At 39.7% G+C, this 10,741-nt stretch overlaps 1 protein-coding gene across 1 annotated transcript; it reads right to left on the bottom strand.

Moving 5' to 3' along the window:
* Window positions 1-2,647: 2,647 nt before the first annotated feature.
* LOC102716759 (vacuolar protein sorting-associated protein 45 homolog) lies at window positions 2,648-10,397 on the bottom strand. Its single transcript, XM_015834023.2, has 13 exons — window positions 10,248-10,397; window positions 9,965-10,166; window positions 9,499-9,578; window positions 9,169-9,396; window positions 7,948-8,073; window positions 7,785-7,865; window positions 7,554-7,695; window positions 5,351-5,529; window positions 4,570-4,725; window positions 3,880-3,987; window positions 3,668-3,789; window positions 3,265-3,396; window positions 2,648-3,112 (listed from the first exon to the last, which is right to left on the bottom strand). The coding sequence occupies exons 1-13, from the start codon at window positions 10,335-10,337 to the stop codon at window positions 3,055-3,057; spliced, it is 1,704 nt and encodes a 567-aa protein (XP_015689509.1). The 5' UTR covers window positions 10,338-10,397; the 3' UTR covers window positions 2,648-3,054.
* Between the last annotated feature and the right edge of the window lie 344 nt (window positions 10,398-10,741).

The following is a 10,741-nucleotide window of genomic DNA, read 5'->3' as shown; positions in this document are numbered from 1 at the left end:
CTTAAGCAATTTTTGGAGCAATGTGACAATGCACTAAGAGACAAAGTAGAGAAAGAAAACAAGTCTGATTGTAAATCATTCCAAGAGGCAATTCCTTGCATTACTCACTATGAATTTGAGGGGGCAATTTCAGGTAGCATATACCAACAAGAAGTATAAAGAATTTCAGGATGAGCTAAGAGGCAAAATCTACTGGTATGCAACTCTTCGGAAGACAGAAGGGTCGGTTCATACTTTCAGTGTCAGAGAGGACCGAAAAATTGGAGAGCAAAGGATTGTTTCAAAGTTACTTGTTTTGTTCAACCAAGAGGATTGTGACTTGCACTGTGAATGTCGTCGTTTCGAATTTCGAGGGATCTTGTGTAGGCATATCATTTCCATACTCCCTCTTGTTGAGATAGAAAAGGTCTCTTCCAAATACGTAATACAACGATGGAGAAAGGATTTCAAGCACAAGCACACATTTATTAAATGTTCCTATGATGATCAGCTTGATACGCCAATTGTGAGGCGTTTTGATACTTTGTGCAAGCGTTTTAATGAAGTGGCAGAGAATGGTTCAGTTTCAGATGCATTGTACAACATAGTGATGGATGGCCTAAATGAATTGCAAATAAAGATTGATGCACACCATGGCAGCAAGAAATTCAGCAATATCAGCAAAATGAGAAGAATAAGGATATGGTGCCAAAACAAGGAAAAGTTGTGCTAAGCCCAATATCAGTTCGTAGAAGAGGTTGTCCTCCTTCAATGAGAAAACAATAAAAATTGGATCAAGTGGTAAGGAGATTGAGAATGAAGAAGCAACAAGAATCTACAAGTGGAGTACAAAATCGAAGGAGAAAGATAAACAACAAAAATGTTATGTCAAAAGATAGTCAGATTATCAATATTCAGAACTCTAGACAAATGGAGGTAATATCTTTATTAAAATGTGTACAACATATTCTATTCAGTAGTATTAAGTAAATTTTGAAGTGTGTACTTTATTAAAATATTTCATCTCTCTATCCTTGTTATTAGGTAAATTTTGATCATTGTTATGGTGGAGCATATGAGGCAGGCAGTGCAGAGTAAGCTGCAAATGAGTTTCAGGTACTTTGTGTGATTAGATTTGCCATATATAATTTTGCATTGTTGTAATTGTTTTTACAATATTGTTGTACAGGGATTCCAATCAAATCACCCGGTACAACCATCTCACATTAGTTCTTACATGGATCTTCTTCAGGTGCTAATTTTCAGTGTTGCCTTCTAGTATAAATCAGTGCATAGTACTTTCCCCTAACTTGTTCCTCTGTTCCTTTTACTTTTGCAGGGAAAAGGTGATCTAACGGAGCTTCTATCCCAGCATATCAATGGATGAAAGAGAGAGCGATTTTTTCCTGCATTACTTGTGATTACAAACTAAACAACATTTGCTTGTTTATATTTATTTAATGTTAGACAGTATGTTTGTGATTTTGGATTTCACTTTACCTGTATTTTGAATGTCACTATATCTGTATTTTTTTAATCAACTGATTTTGGCTATGAATATGGAAAATGAAGTTGTGGTGCCTTGCTTTTCTGGTCAATCATTTTTTTTGCTCGCATGTTATAGCTTTTTTTAGAGAACTTGCATTCTAGGGCTGTGAGAATATAAGTGGTTTCACATCCTGAAGGCCTAAACTAATCTAACATCTGGAGTTGAATTGTATTGGGCTACATCATTTTAATAGCAACCTAAGGTCCTAAGCTATATCGATACATGTTCTTAGCCATACTAGCCTCTGTGTACTGGGCTCGTTGTACGCAAGCAAACAACGAGGCCCAGCAACTTGACACCGTCATTGCTCGTCGTTTTAGCGTCCGACACATCAGTCGGATGTATAGCAGGATGCTATTTGATAGTATTATTTAACAAGACCACATGAGCAAGAGTAATGTGGTAGAAAAACATTGCCATGCTAGAGAGATGTTTGTTTCTAAGGACTTATTTTTGTCCCTAGTCATATCAGTTGTTTGGACACTAATTTAAAGTAATAAACATAGACTGATAAAAACTAATTACATAAATAAAAGCTAATCCGCGAGACGAATTTTTTAAGCCTAATTAATCTATAATTAGCAAATGTTTACTATAGCATCACATAGGCTAATCATAGATTAATTAGGCTTATTAGATTCATCTCGCAAATTAGTCCGAGACTATAGATGGGTTTTATTAATAGTCTTTATTTACTACTTTAAATTAGTATCCAAACATCCGAGGCTAAAAAGTTTAGCCCCATCTAAACAACCCCTAACTCACATGATGTTATTTGACCACATCAGCATGAGGACATAACCAACATATTTAGATCTAGAAATGAGTTTTGAGGAGATTTAGTTTACTTTTTTTAGAAGTTCAAAAAAATTAAATAAGAAAAATCGAAACCGTGCACTGCCGGTTTTTCTCACCCAATCGTGTAGCCGGGCGCACTAGTAGAATCCTTCACCCCGACGAGCCAAAAAATTGAAGAAAAAAAATTATAGAAAACCAATGCTTTAGAGCAGATTTGGTAATATCACTAACTAAAACTGGCATTAACACATTATCTACCATCAATATATAATAACATAACCATACAATAATTACATATAAATACATACTAATAAATAAATAGTACACAATTAATACCTATCCCATCTCTCATACAAACATCATTAAGCCCACCTCTCATACAAACATCCACTTTTCTTCGCTCTGCTCTCTTCTTTCCTCCGAGGTAAAAATCTGAATGGTAATTCTTAAAGCCCGCTCACAGTGACTGCTAGGAGCGTCCCATATAAAAGAACAAAACAACGAAACAGCATGCATGTGATGCATTGAAAGCCACAACCCTAGATTATGCAAAGAGTCCTTTTTTTCTATGAACAATTTATTCATTATGGTGTGTTACACAATAAATCTAAAGTTCTATATTACAAAATTTACCACAGTTGATTCTCTATGCATAAACAGCAAAAGTGGAATCAGAACTATCAATTGTTATACTGGCAAGTTACAAGCGGTAGAAGCTAAGAACCTGCTCATACTAGACTGCTTGATTTCGATATTCTTTGTGACTCTCCTAAGTCATCAAGAAATCTGCAATTCGTCAGTGAAACCATCAATAGGCATTATTGTAATTTCATATCAATTCAGAGTTATTGCACAATATCAAAAGTCAAAACAGAAAAATAAACTGGAATTCTACATATCCCACTCCATGCAAATGGGAATAATTGCAAAGAATGTACCTCTTCGAATTTAGAACCACTGAACCGCCAAGAAAGAACCGAACTCCAGGATTTGCTGCATTATAAAGGGCTACTGATCTTGCTTCCTCATAAGTCGTCCCTCCAACAATGAATAACACCACATCTTGAGGCCTGTGAGGAAAGCATCAGTCAGCTAGTACTCCTAAAAATTAGTCTATATTTTGAAGTAAACCATATTATTGACAGCAAAAAAATATTAGTGGATCGAACAGAAAATAAATTGTACTGATCTGCATTTTGCATGATCCCTGGAGATAATTTAGTGTTTTCCACACGTTTACTCAAGGGTGGCAGGACTCAAGTCCATTCAATAAAGTGAAGTTTGAATTAAAGAGTTTAGTTGCACATAACTACAATTGGCACAGCATAAACTTGAACTAACCTATTCTGCTGGAAATGATTGCCAACAAGTGGATAATCAGCATCTCGTAATCGTGCCTTTACAATTCCTTCCATGGTCTGAATGAGAAGAGGCTGATGTTGGGTGTATACATTCTCAACGCCCTGAAACCAACAAGTGCATAAGAAAGATGCTAACATTACATGTACCACAAGTGCAAAGGCAAAGTTATATCTATTTTTTTTTGGTCTAACCTTGAGTCCGCGAGCCATGTTGCGGGCAATGTTTAATAGGTCACGGTTCCCATATAAGTCACCTGTTCTCTTATCAACACCAGCCTGTTTGAGGAGGAATTGAACTAGCTGCACACAAAGTACAGACAGTGATCGGTCATGAAGGTCAGTAGAACATGACCCATATTGTATCTGGTAAAAACAGGTAGCCACCTGAAGAGGCCCCAGTGATTGTGTTCACTTTACATTAGCACAAAGGTTACAGCTTTAGTTCACATAAAGTACCAAGTGAAAATCCTACCCAAACCTAGTAAAAGGATTACTTATTTTGTTCAAAAGTGAAAACACTTAGCAACCAAAAGAAATAAATGGATAGTCAAACCTGGTTAAAAAACATTACAATTCCAAATAGATTTTAGTAGTCTTTGATACTGAAAATATTCAATCAAAAGGCAGATCAGTGCTCCCAGTACATCAAGGATGTTTTTACAAGGGACGTCCATGACTTGAACAAACGAGATAAATTACTATGCACTGAAGGCACATATCAATGATGGCTGCACTTATTTAGTTGTTATGCTTCAAACTGTGGAACAAAAACTAGCTTCCAATAAGAACAATTATAAAGAAGATGAACAGCAAAACATGTGAAATAGAAGAAAACTTAGGTAAGAACATGATCTACCACAAGAACTAGTTAAAGGTACATACCCCTGATTTGTATTTAGCAGAACGAGAAGCCAATTTATTGAATAGTTGCATCAACTGAACTGGGCTTTCTTTTTCATACCTCAAAGCATAGAGCATTACTAACCGTAAACGGTCAATATCAGAGACACTTTCATTGTTTAGCAAGGTAGTGACCGCCTGCAGAAAATCAACAGGTGAAATGTGGAACAAAACCATTTATACATTTTTAGCATCAAATTGGAAGGGACAAAAAAGTTTAGAAGTCATAACAAAGTCTACTAATATAACGAAAAGGTAAAAAGCGGCACAAAGAGGTGCTGCTTTGATTGCTGAAGCTAATGTTAGCGAATAAAGCAAAATAAACTATATTTTACTTTTTAAAGAAAAATGGAGCTCTTAAGCAGTATGTGGAAGACAGCAACTTTTTCCAATGCACACAACCCATTCAGTAAGGTACTCAATCCAAAAGCATGAAGACAAGTAGTGAATATATTTTAGAAGAGAAAATTGCATCTATACCACAGCCTTTGAGTTGGTACCAAGTAATACTACATAAATATTCCACCTTCCATCTATATACCATAGGCTATGTGCATCTCCCATAATTTCTCATTTTGGAAATGGCATTAGCACGAATAAAGAACTTTAGTAGTGAACTATGGCGGTGTACAAATAAAAAGTCTTCAAGAGTGAATATATTTCGTCGTGAGAACTGAGACTATTGCACATATAGAGATAATAAGGACAATTTGTCCACAGCGCCATGATATATTTCGGTATTTCCTGTTCATCAAATAAGTACCTCAAAAGCAGCTGCCTGTCCACTTGTACAAGCTAACTCTTGTTCTGTCTGAGATATTAGCATAAGCTTCCTTTCCTCCACAATTCTGCTCATCTCACTGACCAAAGCGACATGCTTTGTTACATTTCCATGAGTCTTCCGATATTCAGGGTAGTTGCTCAGAAATTTTGACATATCACCTAAACCATTAAAAAACCAAGCCTTTAGAGATTAACACCAGCACACTAAAGTTGCAAAAGGCTGTTGAAAATGTTTTTTGCAGTCCATTGAGAAAACAGCCTATATTTCTCATGATTATTGTTCCACCTCGTATTTCCCCCATTCTGGTCAGCAAATGTCTCCTAGGTGATGTGTGGGCACACACGTAATCAACAATTGCCTCGTAAACTATTCAAAACAGTTTTACCAGTTATAATAGGTTATGGTTTGAAACCCACCCGATACCCTGACTGAACCACAACAGCTTAGCTAGTCCAAACCACCCCAATGCATTGACCAACTCTCAGGGATCCAGACTAGCCCAACCCATTTTCCCACCTGAGCCCAAACCAAAGCAGCCCTTTTCCCTCGTATGGGTTGAATCCATCTTCCCAAATCATTTCAGGCTTTCAGCCACACCTCAACCATTCAGCCAAACCCATCAACAACCTGCTCCGTGGCCATCCTCGTTGGCCATGAACTCAACGGCCACGTGCAAGACAACCGGATCTAGCCACTGCCGCTGTGGTGGAGAGGACAAGAGCCTGCCACGGGAGTAGAGGAGCACCTAGCACACAGCAACATCAAGAACTGTAAGGGCAGCAATATATGCGCTGCTAAAGGAAGACTGAGCCCATAAGCGTCAGGCACTGTCCAGGGGTGTAAACGTAAACGGATGAAGTGGGAGCCAGCAAGATGGCAAAAACTGGGAGCACAGCCAGGGTTTGGAGCTCCCCTTCTCCCCTCCATCCATCCCTCTAGAGGCGCAAAATGCAAGCAAGAGGCCCATAGGCAGTGTGCTGACAACTCAGGATGGCAAACCCCCAGGAAGATGGCAGTGGCATCCAGGAGTCAACCTGAAACCATACCCACATGGACTGTTCATACCATATTGGGCTGAAAATTTCTAACCAAGACCAAACCATTTCCAGCTTCACCCAAACAGCCCCAGCCCATTTGCATCCATCAAAAGCCAGCCCAAATTGAAAATAAAAGCATTAAACTCACTCCCACCTAAACCAGTAGCAGGTCTACTGGTGAAGGCCTCTTCCGAGGACCAACCAGCATGCATGTTCAGCAACCCATTTAACCCAAATGCACAGCACAACAGGTGCAGACCCAGGTTTCTCCTAAGGCCTAGGCGAGCCCATGGCTTTGGCTGAACCTCAAGTTGCATGGTGAAAATTCCAGAACATAGTGGCCTTCGTTTCCTAGGCCTAGCCTTAAGTCTGGGTCTGCCACTGAAACCCAAGCACCTCGGCAGAAGGAGGTCATCAGCTTAGGCCTGGCCTCAGTTACAAGCATGTTTTAAAATTAAGTAGATTTCATGGCACTCTAGGTATTAAGGTTAAAGTTGCACACAACCAGATAGGTTTTGGCAAGTATTATGGTCCTAGAATTTCACAAAACAACTCGCCACTATAGAATATTAAAAAAAATACCTAACTTGGATGGTTACACCGATCCAGTGGATAAAAAACTCAAATTTTGGGGCATGATTTAGAACTCATAAGAATAGTGGCTTAAAAAAATTGATGAATGGAATGGTCTTGCAAAACTCTAGGGCCATAACTTGAACCACAATATGTGGGGCTTGTGAAAATCACTCTTTAAAATATGAGGCCAAAAGACAAAAAAAAGGGGAAGAACACAAAAATGTCAGTACTCACAACTCAGTACATATATGATATCTGCATGAGAAAATAAAAATATAAAGAACCAAAAACTAACATGATAAATGAATGTTAGCAGCATTGTCGAAAGACAAGCCAAATCAGCTGAAGTGAACTAAGATGAACATATCTAAGTATATATTATGTATGCTAGTATAACGTAAAAAATGGAAGCATAGGGTGCTGAATGTAACAAAACTAGGTAACCGCTTCCTTCAGGGGGATTCAATTAATTCTCCCTTGTATGTGTCACTCGCATGTGGGTCCTGGGGCTACATGTCAGTGATTTTTCCTTTCTTTCATAGGAAACAAGAAAGGCATAATTTTCTTACTTATGCTCTGGATATTCTGGCTGGTCTTTGAAAGATGTTGAAAGTCATCTACCATTCTTTTGATATTCATACCAAGATCACCAAAATTTTCGAACATGTTAGCCCTAAAAAAATCATCCTGAACAGATGACAGAACCACCTCCTGCATAAGTATATTTCAGATGGATCAATATCAAAAAAGGATGCATAATTTTATAATGATATGAACATAAATTCAACATTTTGATAAACCTTCTGGTCTTTAGGGACATTAGGATATTCCCTTAGATCAACTTTATTATTCTCAATTCCAATAAGTTCATGAACCATTGCCTGTGCATGTAAAATTGCAAGCAAATTAACACAAGTACATCTGAAACATGAAAAATAATGGAATTTACTTCTTCTATGATACCTGATATGTCCACTGGTTAAGTAAAGGGGTAACAGGGTCATCCCTTCTATCAATCACCAGCAACAAGGAAGAGTTCTCCGTTCGTCTAAAATCAAACAAGCCACTTTCCTGCTCATACATCAATCTCTGCAGGTTCCAAAATGCAAGTGATTAAGGATAAGTTCCATATTAGTGGCTATTTTGAATATATTAGAAAATTGCCTGATAGAATTTGATCATTTTCGGTGGGACACTTCGCATAAATTTTCTAACTGGGCATAAGTAGGTAATATTCACATTTAAGGAATTAAGGGCCTATTCGGTTTGGAGGAAAAAAATAAAGGATTTGATTCCTAAGGATTAATTCCTATGGAAGTCACGTTCAGTTTGCAGGAATTAAGTATAGGAAAACCAAAGGAAATTTTCATTTCCTACAAGTTGTAGAGAGAAAATATAGGAAAACTTCCATCCACTCAAACCTCTTGGAAAAATTTCTATGGATTGATGTGGACATGCACTCCTATTCCTCCAATTTTCCTATTCTTATGGGTTAAATTTCCTCCAAACCGAATAGGCCCTAAGGGTGTTATGTGCTTGGATAGTAGAAGCCTAGAAGGGTACCTGGGTAGGAAATGAAGAATTTAGTAGTAAAATGGGTGGGAACAGGAGATGCATAGAAGAGAGATTTGACAGGAAGAATTGGTGACTGAGTGAGGAATAGGGAGAATTATTTTCTAAACACCACTCAATTTCCAAATTGACTGCTCTATGCTCTTTATAGGAACTGACCTAACAAATGAACGCTAAAGAAGTAAAGATACTTAGTAACTAGAAGAAAATAAACAATTTGACTGCACAATTACTTGGACAATTTGCTAACAGGAAGATAAACCTAGTAACTAATGAAAGTGCAATCAGGAAGCTAGAAGTGCCCAGGACTGTGCCATCGAAAGCAGCTAAGATCAGCTAGTAAGGAAAGAGATAAGATTCTGTTTCAAGCCAGGGAATAATTGATATTTGGTATTACAAACACTATTTCTATTTTTTGAGTTAACAACAGAAGATATGCCTAAATAACAAAACACAAATGTTGAGGTTTCAGAGTGGTATTCCAAATATTCTTTTATTCTGGCATGCACACAATTTTATCAAAAAATAAACACAATATTGCAAAGTTCTCATTATTAGTTTATATGTTCATAGTATCCAAATAGACATGTTTCACATCGGCAGGGAACTCACCGCAGTTTCTTGTGCAATCCTTTTTGCAACATCAGATGTCCTTTGGTATCTAATAAGAGGACGACGCTTGAGAGCCAGGAAGACAGAAGCGATGCCATCAACAGCCCGATCACAGAAGCTCTGCATGCCAGGAGGATCCACCACTGTTGGAAGCATGTAGACGTGGTTATTGTGTATGTTGAGTGTGAAATGGTAAGGGTCGATGGCACAAAAGTCAGCATAGAACTCCTGGCAGAACAAAGCAAAACATTCATATAAAAATCAAAACTCCCCACTCTACTCTCAAGAAGTTCATTGCAATAAGATAATAAAACCAAACATAATATTTACCTGAACTTGCTGCACAACCTCCTGCTCATCAGAATCAGCAAGCACCTGAATTTGTGGAATCTTCAGTATATTGGAGAAGACTGCAAACAATAATTGAACAAAAACTCAATACACAGAATAATAGATCTGCACAATATTAGACCCACATAGAACAAAACTACTGATTATAAAACCCTAACACCTACCCATGCATAACTTGAAACCTCTACACAGTAGATAGACCACAAATTGTCCACACAAGAGCAACTAAAACTCAGTTAGAAGAATTTCTACCGGTCAAGAGCAGTGGAGGTGGTTAAGTTGGGATCTGTCAGCGTTTTGCCGGGATCCCTCAACAAGTAGGTTGTCTACCAAATTGCCTACATTTCTCATCCTAACCAAGTCGTAGGAAACGCAAGTAGCACACGGGAAAAGGAAACACCACAGGCAAGGGTACACTGCAGCAGATGGAGGATCGATTACGCACATAGGTGGTACTCGGCGAATCGCGGGGCGGCGAGATGCCGGCGGAGCTTCTGGACGTTGTCGGAGGAGGGGCGGAGGAAGTAGACGGCCTTGAGGTGTGCCATCGACTCCCTGGAGCTGGAGGCGTTGTCGACCGTCTCCACCAGGAACACCTCCTTCCGGAGGAGATCCGACTGGCTGTACACGACGCTCACCATCCCGACCTGGAACGAAGAGCACGGATCTGGTGAGGGGGGGGGCGACGGGATCCCCGCCAGAGGGAAGAAGAGGATGCTGCCGCGTACCGTGTCGGGGTCGAGGACGAGGACCTTCATGCCGGGGATGTCGTGGAGCATACGGTCGATGTAGTCGCGGACGAGGGCGATCAGCGCCATCGCTCGCTTCCTGCAGCGCCCTTGGTTCCTTCGGTTGGTTGGAATGGGCGGCGGCGTGGCGACTGCGAGGGTTAGAGGGGGGGGGGGGGGGGGCGGCGCCGGCGTGGTGAGGGGCAGGGAGAGCAGAGGAGCGGATGCGAGAGGGGGGAGATCGCCGCGTGCGGTGAGGGCAAGGGTCCGTCGGTCCGTCCCTTGGTGAGGCCGATCTGAAGACGATCTGGGACGTCCGTCCCTTGGCAAGGGTCCGTCGGGACGTCCCTTGGTGATTACCAAGAGATGCGAGGCCTGAGTTTTTGGTGTTGGGGCACGGTACATAACGGTAAATTTGATCCCTGCCAAGTGCCAACATAAATATACTGATATGAAAAAATATTATTACTATTCAGATTATTATCTACTCTTTA

This window comes from Oryza brachyantha, chromosome 2 (assembly GCF_000231095.2).
Source record: "Oryza brachyantha chromosome 2, ObraRS2, whole genome shotgun sequence".
NCBI classification, from domain to species: domain Eukaryota; kingdom Viridiplantae; phylum Streptophyta; class Magnoliopsida; order Poales; family Poaceae; genus Oryza; species Oryza brachyantha.
The sequence above is the reverse complement of the archived record's forward strand: the minus strand, read 5'-3'. Positions and strand labels throughout refer to the sequence as shown.